This window comes from Aethalodelphis obliquidens, unplaced genomic scaffold (genome assembly GCF_003676395.1).
Source record: "Aethalodelphis obliquidens isolate GAN/ISIS:26980383/991018 unplaced genomic scaffold, ASM367639v1 scaffold25, whole genome shotgun sequence".
Taxonomy (NCBI): domain Eukaryota; kingdom Metazoa; phylum Chordata; class Mammalia; order Artiodactyla; family Delphinidae; genus Aethalodelphis; species Aethalodelphis obliquidens.
The window spans coordinates 13,505,984-13,521,226 of NW_020837969.1; the positions used below are offsets into that span (position 1 = coordinate 13,505,984).

Below are 15,243 nucleotides of genomic sequence, written 5' to 3' on the forward strand. Positions count from 1 at the left end.
CCCACAGCCAACATTGTCCTCAATGGTGAAAAACTGAAAGCATTTTCACTAAGATCAGGAACAAGACAAGGTTGCCTACTCTCACCACTCTTATTCAACATAGTTTTAGAAGTTTTAGCCACAGCAATCAGAGAAGAAAAGGCAGTAAAAGTAATCCAAAGCAGAAAAGAAGAAGTAAATGTCACTATTTGCAGATAACATGATTCTATACATAGAGAATCCTAAAGATGCTACCAGAAAACTACTAGAGCTAATCAATGAATTTGGTAAAGTTGCAGGATACAAAATTAATGCACAGAAATCTCTGGCATTCCTATACACTAATGATGAAAAATATGAAAGTGAAATTAACACTCCCATTTACCATTGCAACAGAAAGAATAAAATATCTAGGAATAAACCTACCTAAGGAGACAAAAGACCTGTATGCAGAAAATTATAAGACACTGATGAAGGAAATTAAAGATGATACAAATAGGTGGAGAGATATACCATGTTCTTGGATTGGAAGAATCAACATTGTGAAAATGACTCTACTACCCAAAGCAATCTACAGACTCAATGCAATCCCTATCAAACTACCACTGGCATTTTTCACAGAACTAGAACAAAAAATTTCACAATTTGTATGGAAACACAAAAGACCCCGAATAGCCAAAGCAATCTTGAGAACGAAAAACGGAGTTGGAAGAATCAGGCTCCCTGACTTCAGACTATTCTACAAAACTACAGTAATCAAGACAGTGTGGTCCTGGCACAAAAACAGAAATATAAATCAATGGAACAGGATAGAAAGCCCAGAGATAAGCCCACGCATATATGGTCACCTTATCTTTGATAAAGGAAGCAGGAATGTACAGTGGAGAAAGGACAGCCTCTTCAATAAATGGTGCTGGGAAAACTGGACAGGTACATGTAGAAGTATGAGATTAGAACACTCCCTACCACCATACACAAAAATAAGCTCAAAATGGATTAAAGACCTAAATGTAAGGCCAGAAACCATCAAACTCTTAGAGGAAAACATAGGCAGAACACTCTATGACATACATCACAGCAAGATCCTTTTTGACCCACCTGCTAGAGAAATGGAAATAAAAACAAAAATAAACAAATGGGATCTAATGAAACTTCAAAGCTTTTGCACAGCAAAGGAAACCATAAACAAGACCAAAAGATAACACTCAGAATGGGAGAAAATATTTGCAAATGAAGCAACTGAGAAAGAATTAATCTCCAAAATTTACAAGCAGCTCATGTAGCTCAATAACAAAAAAACAAAGAACCCAATCCAAAAATGGGCAGAAGCCCTATATAGACATTTCTCCAATAAGATATACAGATTGCAGGGCTTCCCTGGTGGTGCAGTGGGTGAGAGTCCGCCTGCTGAGGCCACAACAGTAAGAGGCCTGCGTACCACAAAAAAAAAAAAAAAAAAAGATATACAGATTGCCAACAAACACATGAAAGAATACTCAACATCATTAATCATTAGAGAAATGCAAATCAAAACTACAATGAGATATCATCTCACACCAGTCAGAATGGCCGTCATCAAAAAATCTAGAAACAGTAAATGCTGGAAGAGGTGTGGAGAAAAGGGAACACTCCTGCACTGCTGGTGGGAATGTGAATTGGTACAGCCACTATGGAGAACAGTATGGAAGTTCCTTAAAAAACTACAAATAGAACTACCATATGACAAGCAATCCCACTAGTGGGCATATACCCTGAGAAAACCATAATTCAAAAAGAGTCATGTACCAAAATGTTCATTGCAGCTCTATTTACAATAGCCAGGAGATGGAAGCAACCTAAGTGTCCATCATCAGATGAATGGGTAAAGAAGATGTGGCACATATATACAATGGAATATTACTCGGCCATAAAAAGAAACGAAATTGAGTTATTTGTAGTGAAGTGGATGGACCTAGAGTCTATCATACAGAGTGAAGTAAGTCAGAGAAAGACAAATACTGTATGCTAACACATACATATCGAATCTAAGAAAAAAGAAAATGTCATCAAGAACCTAGGGGTAAGACAGGAATAAAGACACAGACCTGGGCTTCCCTGGTGGTGCAGTGCTTAAGAATCCACCCGCCAATGCAGGGGGCACTGGTTCGAGCCCTTGTCTGGGAAGATCCCACGTGCCATGGAGAAACTAAGTCTGTGTGCCACAACTACTGAGCCTGTGCTCTAGAGCCCGTGAGTCACAACTAGTGAAGCCTGCACGCCTAGAACCCGTGCTCTGCAACAAGAGAAGCCACCGCAATGAGAAGCCTGAGCACAGCAATGAAGAGTAGCCACCGCTCGTTGCAACTAGAGAAAGTCCACTCACGGCTACGATGACCCAATGCAGCCAAAAATAAATAAATAAATTTATAAAAAAAAAAAAAAGACACAGACCTACTAGAGAATGGACTTGAGGATATGGGGAGGGGGAAGGGTAAGCTGTGACAAAGTGAGAGAGAGGCATGGACATATATACACTACCAAACCTAAAATAGCTAGCTAGTGGGAAGCAGCCGCACAGCACAGGGAGATCAGCTCCGTGCTTTGTGACCACCTAGAGAGGTGAGATAGGGAGGGAGACGCAAGAGGGAAGAGATATGGGAACACATGTATATATATATAACTGATTCAGTTTGTTATAAAGCAGAAACTAACACACCATTGTAAAGCAATTATACTCCAATAAAGATGTAAAAAAAATGTCTACAAGTAACAAATGCTGGAGAGCATGTGGAGAAAAGGGAACCCTTCTACAAGGTTGGGGGGAATGTAATTGGTGCAGCCACTATGGAAAACAGTATGGAGTTTCCTCAAAAAGCTAAAAATAGAGCTGCGATGTGATCCTGCAATCCCACTTCTGGGCATATTTCCAGAGAAAACCATAATTCAAAAAGAACATGCCCCCCAGTGTTCATAGCAGCACTATTCACAATAGCCAAGACATGGAAACAGCCTAAATGTCCATTGACAGATGAATGGGTAAAGAAGACGTGGTACTTTAGTTGCAGCATGCCAGGTGTTCGTTGCAGCATGCAGGATGCTGCAACTAAAGATCCCACACACCGCAACGAAGATCCCACGTGCTGCAACTAAGACCTGGAATAATGGAATAATTCCATCTGCAGCAACAATGAATGGATTATCATACTAAGTGAGTAAGCCAAAGAAAGACAAGTATATGGTATCACTTATATGTGGAATCTAAAAATGTGGTACAAATTAACTTACTTACAAAACAGACTCAGACTTCAGAAACAAACATGGTTACCAAAAGGGAAAAGTGGGGCAGGAGGGATAAATTTAGAGGTTGGGATTAACATATACACACAACTATATATAAAATAGATAATCAATAAGGATCTACTGTATAATACAGGGAACTCTACTCAATACTCTGTAATAACCTATATGGGAACGGTATCTGAAAAAGAATAGATACTTGGGGCTTCCCTGGTGGCGCAGTGGTTGAGAGTCCGCCTGCCAATGCAGGGGACACAGGTTCGAGCCCTGGTCCGGGAGGATCCCGCATGCCACAGAGCAACTAAGCCTGTGCACCGCAGCTCCTGAGCCTGTGCTCTAGAACCTGCGAGCCACAACTGCTGAGCCCACGTGCTGTGACTGCTGAGGCCCACGTGCCTGGAGCCCGTGCTCTGCAACAAGAGAAGCTACGACAATGAGAGGCCCGCACACTGCAACAAAGAGTAGCCCCCACTCGCTGCAACTAGAGAAAGCCCACACGCAGCAACGAAGACCCAACACAGCCAAAAGTAAATAAATAAATTTAAAAAAACAAAAGATATATGTATAACTAAGTCACTTTGCTGTCCACCTGAAACCAACAACATTGTAAATCAACTATACTCCAATATAAAAAAACTTTTTTTAAGTCACCACCTTGGGTTTTCCTGGTGGTACAGTGGTTAAGAATGTGCCTACCAATGCAGGGGACACGGGTTCGAGCCCTGGTCTGGGAAGATTCCACATGCCACGGAGCAACAAAGCCCGTGCACCGCAACTACTGAGCCCACGTGCCACAACTACTGAAGTCTGTGCACCTAGAGCCCATGCTCAAGAGAAGCCATCGCAATGAGAAGCCTGCGAACTACAATGAAGAGTAGCCCCTACTTGCCACAACTAGAGAAAGCCCACATGCAGCAACAAAGACCCAACACAGCCAAAAATAAATAAATATTTAAAAAGTCACCACCTTTAGGAAATAAAAACTAAGGTTTTACCTATAAACAGTTATTTTAGAAGATTCTTTGTATTAAGCTAAAATCCCCTATCCCCAACCCTTTAGAATCGTTGACTGTTCCTAGGAGGACATACATTGCTGGTTTCCTGGAAACTGAGAGGGAAAGGAGTGGGTAGTCACCCAGTCTGAGGGTGGCAAAGCTGAGACCAGGCCTGGGGCTCCTGACTTTCAGCCCAGGGTCTCTTCATCTGCGGCCTTATCTTTCCTGTAACATACTGCCGTGGGCTGTCATTCTCCCTTCCCTACAGTGCCTCTTTTGTAGGACAGCCTTTCAGTCTGATGAAGACCGCTATCAGAAGCCCCTCACGTCTTTGAGTAAAATACTCAGAGTTTGTTATTGTGCCTCATCTGACATGATTCCAGGTCCTTCACTGGCTTACTTTTAAAATGGAGAAAACTTAGAGGAAGTATCTCCCATAAAATCCAGTGGCCAAAATTGAGTAACGGGGCTGTATTATCTCCCACCATAAGGAAAATAGTTTTAAAATTGTAATTTGTTTATTTAGGCTGAACATATACCACATTTCAGGATATTTTCCACCCAGAGCTCTCTGCTATGTTTACTTAGAAAGGGTACCAAAGATAGCATAGAATCTGCAATTGACTTGGTTTGGAAATTGGTATAATATACAGAACACTTAGATTAAACAAAGACAGCTGTTATTCATACTAATGGTATAATGGTAAATATCTCAAAGGTCAGTTGTATTTGTTTTTTTGGCTGTGCTGGGTCTTCGCTGCTGCGCATGGGCTTAGTCTAGTTGCGTCGAGCAGGGGCTGCTCTTCTTTCCAGTATGTGGGCTTCTCACTGTGGTGGCTTCTCTTGTTGCAGAGCTCGGACTTTAGGCCCGCGGGCTTCAGTAGTTGTGGCTCGCGGGCTCTACAGTGCAGGCTCTAGAGCGCAGGCTCAGTTGCTCCACGGCATGTGGGATCTTCCCAGACCGGAGCTCAAAGCCGTGTCCCCTGCATTGGCAGGTGGATTCTTAACCACTGTGCCACCAGGGAAGCCCCAGGTCAGTTGTATTTTTGTACTGTGTTCCTATATTTTTGTTGGTATGGGTTTAATACTCTGGAAATTTTAAATTTCCAACAAAATAATTTAGGTTCCAAACTTGCCTACAAATTGGAACCCCCTGGGGAGCTTAAACAAATCTGCTTGTGTCCCATTCTGGGAGATGGTGATTTAATTTTTCTGAAATAAGGCCTGAGCTTTAGGAATTATTAAGAGATTCCCCATGTGATTTTAATATGCAAATAATTTTGAGAACCACTGCTGTAACGTGATCAGATTTAGGCAAGGGACTTAGAAAATTGTTCCTTGCCTTGTTCCCTGCTCCAGCTTGAACAGTTTGGCATTGCATGAAATTTTATGATCTAATTCTCATTTGGACTTATGGATGTCATGGACCTAAGTTGTGCAGTTTTTTTTTTTTGTTTTTTTTTTTAAAAACTTGCAGCTACTATTCATGATTCCCTTTCACACACTCCCCCTGCACTTTTTTTTTTTTTGGTACGCAGGCCTCTCACTGTTGTGGCCTCGCCCGTTGCGGAGCACAGGCTCCGGACGTGCAGGCTCAGCGGCCATGGCTCACGGGCCCAGCTGCTCCGCGGCATGTGGGATCTTCCCGGACCGGGGCATGAACCCGTGTCTCCTGCATCGGCAGGCGGACTCTTAACCACTGCGCCACCAAGGAAGCCCCCTCTGCACTTTTTAACAGTTGATTTTAGATGTGAAATCCATTCACTATCTAAATAAACTGATCACATGGATTAAAACATGAAAAGGCTTATTTTAACTGGTTAACTCATATTCATCAATATCCACCTAAGTGTGGTAGATGTCATGCAAAAAGAAACCTTAATGAAATGTACTCTAATGTACTAGAATGAAATAGAGATTCACACTTTTCTGGGTGAAAGAAGGCATGCACGTTTTGGGTTTAAGGTCTTGGTGCTGGGCTTTAGGCGGCAGACAGTGAAATAGAATAATTTGCATCTAAGATAGAAATTTTAGGGCTTCCCTGGTGGCGCAGTGGTTGAGAATCTGCCTGCTGATGCAGGGGACACGGGTGTGAGCCCTGGTCTGGGAGGATCCCACATGCCACAGAGTGGCTGGCCCCGTGAGCCACAACTACTGAGCCTGCGCGTCTGGAGCCTGTGCTCCGCAATAAGAAAGGCTGCGATAGTGAGAGGCCCGCACACTGCGATGAAGAGTGCCCCCGCTTGCCACAACTAGAGAAAGCCCTCGCACAGAAACGAAGACGCAACACAGCAAAAATAAATAAACTGAAGGTGTCTTGTAGGCACAGACTATTAAAAAAATAGAAATTTTACCATCTGTGCTTAATTATTAAAAAGAATGACAGAATTGTTTGCAGACAAGCTGCATGTCTGACAACCTCTTGGTAGACAGAGGTTATCTGCACAATAAGTAGGAATAAAAACACTGATTTAAAAAGATGTCCAAGTCTCAACTAAAAACCCAGAAATTTCTATTGAGTCAATTTATATTTGTTGTCAGGCTTACTTTAGAATAATAGTGTTTAGCTGTTGCTTCATCCTTTGTGATACCCAAGCCAAGCTGCAGACACCGTGCGTGGTAGAAAGAGGCCATGGCCATGCCTCTACTGATGAATTCTGGGAGACAGTCCGTGACCTGGGCTATCATGGGGATGTCATGAATCTTATCGTAGTCAGCAATCCTGTTACAACATCCAGTTGTGAAATTAAAAACGGTATCAGTTACATTTTTATAAACATGCCCAGAAACTGTCCATGTGCCCTAAGTGGTTTCTCTATTATTTCTACCAGTTTGAGAACAAAATTGTTTGCTCTGTCGTGAAGGGTAAATAGAACAGTCAACTAACACCAGAAGAATCGGAACTAACTACAGTGGTTACTATGTGGCTTCCTAGGATTATACTGGTCAGGCTTAATAACCACTAAAAAAAATTAAGTTTAAAATATTACAAGAACTTGGGCTTCCCTGGTGGCGCAGGGGTTGAGAGTCTGCCTGCCGATGAAGGGGACACGGGTTCGTGCCCCGGTCTGGAAGGATCCCACATGCCGCGGAGCAGCTGGGCCCGTGAGCCATGGCCGCTGAGCCTGCACGTCCGGAGCCTGTGCTCCACAACGGGAGAGGCCACAACAGTGCGAGGCCCGTGTACCGCAAAAAGAAAAAATATATATATATATACATATATATATATATATATATATATATATATATATATATTACAAGAACTCATCACTTTGCAGATTTAAACAATGGGAAAAAAGCATTTTTCTATCTCTTTGGGTATTTAAACATCAACCTTGAATTTGGACTTTAGTCACACAGGACCAGAAAACACATTAATAAACTTACACATCTATGATAATGGGCAATAAAAAGTCCTTCTCTATAACCCAGATACAGCAATGGAGAACTACATGAAAACAAGTCAACTCCACATCAGCCGTAATACTGTGGGAAATAGGAACATGGAAAGTTTCAAAATCTTTAAAAGAACTGTTCGAAGTCTTAGCTTTAACCATATGGGCACTAGAGGATTTGAGACATCAGAGACCACACCTTTAAGTGGCCTGCTGCCTGGAGGCTATGATGTTGGGGAGGAGAGGGTAAAAGCAATTCCTTCATCCTTCAGTGTGGATGTCTGCCTCACACTGGGCTCGGGGAGAGGGGAACCTGTGGGCTCCGTGGGAAGGGCATTATTGGGAGGGAAATGGCAGCATGGCCTTATAACCATTTTAGAGGACACCCAGGTCTGTTGCATTTGTACATTGTGGGTAAATGCAGGAAAGTACATGGCCTCAGAGAAGAGAAATTTCCATATAATTTATGTTAGTGTTGGAGTCTTTTAACCATTCTCATTGTGCAGTCCTCATCAAGCTATATTGTAATTGTGCAGTTATAGAACCTATGGCTAAGGGTGTAGGAAAAAAAGTTTAATATTTCTCATGTGCCAAGCTGTGTTAAACACTTTATATTCACTATATTTTTTAAATCAAGAAGAAAATACTTCTGCAGGATTACAAAAGAACAACTGATGCCCCCAAAGTTAAATTTGTGTAAGATTACTTAGCTGGTATACAGAGCAAATAGCACTGAAGTTCTGCAGACTAACAGATGTACTATCCAATATGGTAGCCAGGAGCTACGTGTGGCTATTAAAATTAAAATCCAATGAAAATTACAAGTTCAGTCCTCAGTTGCACTGGCCACACTGCAAGTACCAATAGCCATCATTTCCAATACTGCAGCGAGTTCTATTAAACAGACCTGGCATAAAACATCTAGTAAGAGTTTTTGTAAATACTTTTATCCAGCTTACCTTTTGGAAAATGCAGCACACTTTGTAAAAAATTTCATCTTATAGTAATACTCCACGAGATTCCCTTGAGCGTAGACATTTCCACGCTCTGCTGCTTCCCTCAAGCAATGCAGGGCAGCCTCGGTATCCTGGTGGATGCCTTGTCCATAAAAGTACATGAGCCCAAGTGCACCCTGGGATTCCAGGTTTCCATTGCCACAAGCTTCTGAGTGCCAATAAAATGCCTAGGAGAAAGCACAATTCCCTAGTATTCACAAGGTGGATTATAAATGGAATATCTCTATAAGATAGTACTATTAATTCATCTCTAGGACACCGTTCTAACCCCCTGAATGTATGTCAGACTAGCACCAACTTCGCATGCCTGAGAGAGGGTGCTGAGGGGAGCTCGCCCGTTGTCTGCCCACAGTATAGGCGAGGTCACTGGCTCGAGCTCAGCTGTTCAGGTTTCAGGATTTTCAGATTTTCCAGAGGAAGGACCAAAAAGGTGGGAAATAGGAACCAAGCGTCTGAAAGGCTTTGTAATGAGGCACAGCAAGGAGAGGAGAGCAGCTGATGTGAGATTGCAGCTATCGCTCAGATCCTCTTGGAGCTCCAACGGGATCAAAGAAAACCAAGGATAAAAACCTGCGTGTGGTCCAAGCACGTTTGCTCAATACTCAGCTACAGTGAATCTGAGTTAGTTCAAACCGATTTCCAGGTAGCTCCTCAGTTATCTGACAAGGATCTTGGGGGTTATGTGCCTCCTACAAGTTTGCCTTTAACGCCTCATTTCCTTCTCCCTGTAAGATTTCTTGGAAAGGGTTTTCCATCATTGGTTATTAAAGAGGTTGTACTGACTCTCCCTCCTCTTTTACCTTTTATGGTAGAATATTTTGTATGTGTGCTTTTTATAGCATACGAAGTGCTCACATCCGTGGTCTCCTTTGGTAGAGGCAGGGAAGGCAGCATTCATAGTTGAGGAAGGGTGAAATGAGTTTGGAGATCCTAAAACGTAAGCTTTCTTTACATTGAAAGAAATGTAAGAGATATTCAGACTACATACTTACTCCTCACCAAATATTAATCTACACAGGATGCTAGGATTTAAACAAATAAATCACTGTTACCTTCTCTAACTCTCTGGGTTCCTTTGTTGAGTAATACAATCCTAGGACACTTTGAGCCTTCACACTAGCTTTTGGATTTCCATTGTCTGCAGCAAAAAGCCACAGTCTAGAAGAGAAGGGCAAGGCAAGTTATTCTTTGTTTAAGGCATTTGATTAAAACAAAAATCTTGTTCTCAAGTCAGATTACCTTTCAGCTTCCTCGTCTGATTGTTTAACGCCTTTTCCTTCATAATAAGCTCTTCCAAGGTTGTAAGCTGCTGCAAATTGTAAGTGTCTTGCTTTGGGACACGGAGAATCAACAATTTTCTTCATATATTCCACTCCTTTTTCCTTCCACAAAGGAAAAGAACAAAACAGAAGGTCCTAGTTTAGTTTTACCCAAGTTAAGTTTTCTCCCAATAATGCTGTAAAGCATTCACCCTCCGACATGAGGTAGAATGTCATGAGTCTATACCTAACAGGTATGGTTGTCCTGGACTCTGCAGGGCTAGAAATAAGTTAAAGTCCATCTCCTGGCTCAGCGTTCCCAGGAGCTCTGGGATATAAAGCATTCCCTTCATTTTATAGCTTCCACATTTGCATTACCTCTCAATATGGTTTCCTTCTTCTCTCCTCATAGCCCTTATTCTGAATCGGCACAGTTCTTAGAACTTATAGTGTAAGGATAGCCAGTAACTTCCACATTTTTAATCCTTACAGGACACGTGTAAGCCCCAAACTCTGTCTTCTCTCTTCAAGCACACGTTCCCTAGCTGTGCTCAGTGATAAATTTACGTCTACTACACTCATCTTCATACGACATCTGCATAGTCACAGAACACAGAGGACGTTCTAACCACCAACAAAAGGCTTTCCTCCCTCCAAAAACCCAGACACAAATTGTTTACTAGACTATGTTCCTCTTGTCCAACGCACAGCAAGCCAAAATGCTGAGCCCACGAGGTTTGCAGCAAAGAGGGTTTACAAGGCAGCCAAGCAGGAGATGGGAGAACAAATCTCAAATCCGCCTCCCCAAAGGCAAGGAGCTCGGGGTATTTATAGGATAAAGAAGAAAGCAGCGGGCAGTTGGAGGTGTGGGGAGCCTGGAGAAAGACGATTGGAAAAAGGTGCGGGAATCTTTGCTCTGCACAGGTGTAACTAAGCTATAGCCCTCTGCACGTTCAAAAAGTCACTAAGCAACAGACACGCATGCCCAGTTGAAGGGTCAGTGGTTCTATCCAGTCTTAACCAGCTCAGCTCAAACTAGACACAGCTGACTCCAAGTTCCTAGAAAACAACTCAGGCAAACATCTTGTTTAGGCTACATGCTGCTTGGAGCACATGAGAGTCTTAAAAAAACCACCTTGATTACTGAAGGCAGGTGAAGTGGATTTGACCCACGGTTTCAGTCCCCCCTTGCTTTTCGATCATTACTCAACTCTTGAGGAAAGAGGGTGAGGACAGCTCTGGCTAATTCCTGCTGATAAGGGGCATAGGCCTAACAGGGGCTTGAAGAATCAAACTATTTAGCACTCATTTGAGAATATTCTCTTGTTCCTGGTTTCAAGTTAACATTTTGATCCCAAACAAGTACCACTTATGCACCAGCTGTCAAGGCATTCATAGGCCCAAGATTGGTAATAAAAACTGTAGACAAATAGGTATGGGATGGGGCAAATATGTACACTGTGAGGGCATACAGAACGCCAGACGTGCGAACACTTTGACTCATTTTTAGGGATTTTACCTAGGACACTGGCGAGCCAGGGATCGGGGTCTTACTTTTTTACGAATTGGAGTGTGTTGATCATTATCACCTTTGACTGAAACAGATAGTATCGAAGGAACACAGGCTGGGAGAATTAAGTGTGGTTTCTACAATATCCTCACCAAATAGAACCCTAACAAGGGTAGGGGCCATTTTTTGTTTTGTTTTTTGGTTGTTTTTTATTCTGAGGACACAAGGAGACCAAATTTTGGCTTATTCAAGAAAAAAACACGACAGGACATTTTGTTGATTAGCCTAATTTGATATGTGCACACCTGAAGTCACAGTGAAGTCAGGGATGGTCAAAAATTAACGACAGGCACAACCAAGGGGTCAGCATGATCAAATACAGAAGGTTTTAGATGACATATCCAAAAGCTAGAGAAATTACCTACTTTTGCCAAAGATTGAAAAATCCTAATCACTGAATTGTCCAAGCCTGGGAGATTCGAAACAAAGAGAAGGCAGAACAAAAGAAAATCAATCTGGTTACTAGCAAATTATTTAAATTGCTTCCTAAATTTTACTTTTCAAAGCCACCACTGCAGCAATCCCACTCACCTTAATTGCTTTCCCGTGGCTTTTTTCTGGGGGTTTGCTTGCCCACTCGGGAAAGTCAGCGTCAGGGTTGGAACCACTGCGGTATTCCTCCCGCAACGTGCTTTCTCCCTTTTTCGCTGCATTCCTCATAAGGTCCCAACCCGCGAAGATGGACCTGGTCTTCAGGATGTTTATCCTCCATGATTTCAGTCTAGATGTTCATTGTCTCCTTTAAGAGCTTCCTAAATGGGTTTTGCTATGAGTCCAAAGTTGGGGACCCAAATACGGCAGAACCCAGCCATTCCCAGAAATTCCTGCAATTATCTCTTGGTGGGAGCTGCAGCCCTAGCTAGAGCTTCCCTTCCATTAGAGGGCAAGTCTCTCTGTCCTTGTGAGAGTTCAAAACCCAAATATTTAACAGAGGGATTGAGAACTCTGTGCTTTTTCTTGGATACTTGATAGACCTGTTCAACCAAAAAGGTTGAAATCAAAACCATATTCTGAAAAAAAAAAAAAAAAAAAAACCACCATATTCTGGTCTCAGGTGTCCTTTGTTTTACTGGTAACCAGCATCAACCACGTCCTGGAGCAGGGCTCCCTCATTTAGTTGAGGGTCCCTCAAATCTTTTGCCAGGATTTCTCCAAACATCGCGGGTAAAGTTTTAAATCCCTGAGGAAGTACTGTCCAGCAGTACTGTTGTTTAATTCTTAGTACCAAGATCTTCCCATTTGAAAACAAACAACTCTTGGGATTTAAAACAAGGATATGCAAGAAAAGGCATCTTTCAACTCTAATACAGTAAACCAGCAATGTCTGGACAGATTAGTGAGCAGAGAATATGGGTTAGGGACTACTGGATTAGTCTCTTTTACAATCTAACTGTTCTTAAATCGTGTACAAGCTGACCTCAGGTGGTATCCTAAGCTGTATAGGCCTAGCTCTTTGCTATTCCCAGCCTCCCGTCTGCACAGGTCTTCGGACTCCCCTTTGCAAATCTCTTCTGGAACAGTTGCAGGCTGTTCTTTTGGGGACTGGAGTAATAAAGCCTGCAATGCGCAAGCCTGCTCTGGTGGTACTTTAATGTCTGTCCACTCAGGGGCAAAGGTAACCCTGATAGTTAGTTAGTAAATCTCGTCTCAGAAAGGGAATGGGGCATTCAGGCATGTATACAAAGGTATGCTTCAGATGCGTTTTCCCCAACTGACAGTTTAGCAGCTGGAAAAAAAGGCATTTTCAAGGTTTCTTTGGACACCCCAGTTACTAACATAGTTTTAGAAAGAAGCTTAGAAAGCCAGGTATTTAAAACTGAGTAAATGGTCCAATATCAATCAAAATCCAAGTTAATTTCCCACGGTCATAGTCATCCAGGGCTCCGCTTGGGAAATGATGGACTTCACAAGATTTAAAGGAACCCCTAGGGCCTGGCATTCTTGGTCACTGTCATTCTCAGCTCGGGCATCCGATGTGCCAGCTGTTTACCTTCAAGAGGCTTACTTAGGACGGGACCCTCTTTTCCAGTGTCCCTCCTGTTTGCAGTATGCACACTGGCGGAGTCCGGCTATTGGGTGCCCGTGTGAGTGGAAGCTTTTGCCGAGTCCCTCGTGAGAGTCCTTGATTCCATCCAGCTCTTCCCGGTGTTAAGGTAGCCGCCCGCAGAGCAGCCTCTTTCATTCTCCATTGTTCCCTTTTCTCCTGAACCTGGTCTCTGCCATTAGAAACTTTAAAGGCAGTTTCAACAAGTCAAGACATAGACATTCCTAAAGGCCCTTCCATCTTTTGCAGTTTCTTCTGTATACTGGGTGCGCTCTGACCAAAACTGGTCACTCTGACTTTTATAAGTTCTCTTTGTATGTTGCCTATAAGCTTTAAAGACCCTTTCTGGAAATTCTGAAGGATCCTCATTTGGTCTGTTTTACCTCCTGTACTTTATTAAGGCTTGTTTTGGCATCCCTCTTCGCAATCCTGCAAGAACGCAATCTCAGTAAAGTTCGGGCCCGTCTCCAGCATTCACATCCCCATCAGGATCTGCTTTTGTGTAGCCCCGCACACAGCAGCCCTCACCGGGTTGCCAGGGGTTTCTGCACGAAGCAGATCTGCCTCCTCTCGAGCTTTATCCAGCACCATCCTATGCTCTTCTGAAGTGAGGAGGGTATTTAATACATTTTGAACATCTGCTCAGGTTTGTGGGTTGCAAAAAAAAAAAACAACCAAAAATCAATGAAGGTTTTCCATTCTCGAGTCATCTCTATAAGTTGGCATATTATTCTTCCAGTTAAATAAATCCAAAGCGGACAGGGAAGTGGACCCAGATCCATCCCAGCAGCTGCCCAGCCTCGGCATTCACAGACCCCATGGGGACCTGCCTTAAGGGATATTGCCCTATCCGCACTTGGGTCGCACCCATGGCCAAGCTGCACACCCTGGCAGGTAATGAGAGGGGAGGCCATTCCTGTTTCTCAACCCTCAGAGACTGGGGTGGAGGGCACAGGGGCCCGAGAGCCTGAGGCTCAAATGCTGACAGTGAAGGAGCGGCAGCGCCACCCTGTAAGGGTGGAGGGGAGCGTCCGAGCGGCCACTCAGCCCTCAAGTCACCCTCCTTCTCATTAGAATCCAGCAAAACAGATGTCTGTGCCTTTCCTTCCTGTTGGACCATTACCTTACATCTACTCTACACAGGTTTATTCTGATTCAAGAACATAAGAGACTGTACATAAGGTATTTCATCCCGTTTTTATTCCTGTTTACAAAATAAATCTACTTGCAAAGTTTTATTGTAATTTAAGGATCCATTTTCAGGCCATTGTGCTCCAGAGTCTAGAGAATATTATGGTCACTTAGTATTACAAAAAATAACCATCTTATTTCTCCATGGATTCATAACAGAAAGTCTCCCAATTTTGGAGAATGTAGCCTAGACGGCTGCAAGAGGGAACTGAATTAACATTGCTCATTTTGAAGGAGCTTTGTTCCCAGGTGGGTGCAGCAACAAAATCTTAGGGTCCTTGCTATAGTCGCCAAGAAGCTCAACCCCCGGTAGCCAATTCCTAACAATTAAGACAATCAGACATAGACAGACATGGACAAACAAAACAAAAACAAAACCAAAATCCAGAGCCCTGGGCCATAAACTCAGGTACAGAGTACCTCAGCAGCAGTAACCTTTTATATTGTCTACCAAAATCCCATCAGGTGGGCCTCTGACCCATGATCCTTCAGGGTTCCAAAGACAATCTAGGCACAAG

At 43.0% G+C, this 15,243-nt stretch overlaps 1 protein-coding gene across 1 annotated transcript in view; it reads right to left on the reverse strand.

Moving 5' to 3' along the window:
* Positions 1–15,243, reverse strand: part of LRP2BP (LRP2 binding protein) — a 39,829-nt gene that overhangs the window by 13,103 nt on the left and 11,483 nt on the right. The window contains exons 4-7 of the mRNA XM_027122640.1: positions 9,901–10,043; positions 9,714–9,819; positions 8,605–8,828; positions 6,798–6,972 (exon numbers count right to left, since the gene is read on the reverse strand). Of these exons, the coding sequence (XP_026978441.1) occupies positions 6,798–6,972; positions 8,605–8,828; positions 9,714–9,819; positions 9,901–10,043 (648 nt within the window). The remainder of the gene's footprint in view (positions 1–6,797; positions 6,973–8,604; positions 8,829–9,713; positions 9,820–9,900; positions 10,044–15,243) is intronic.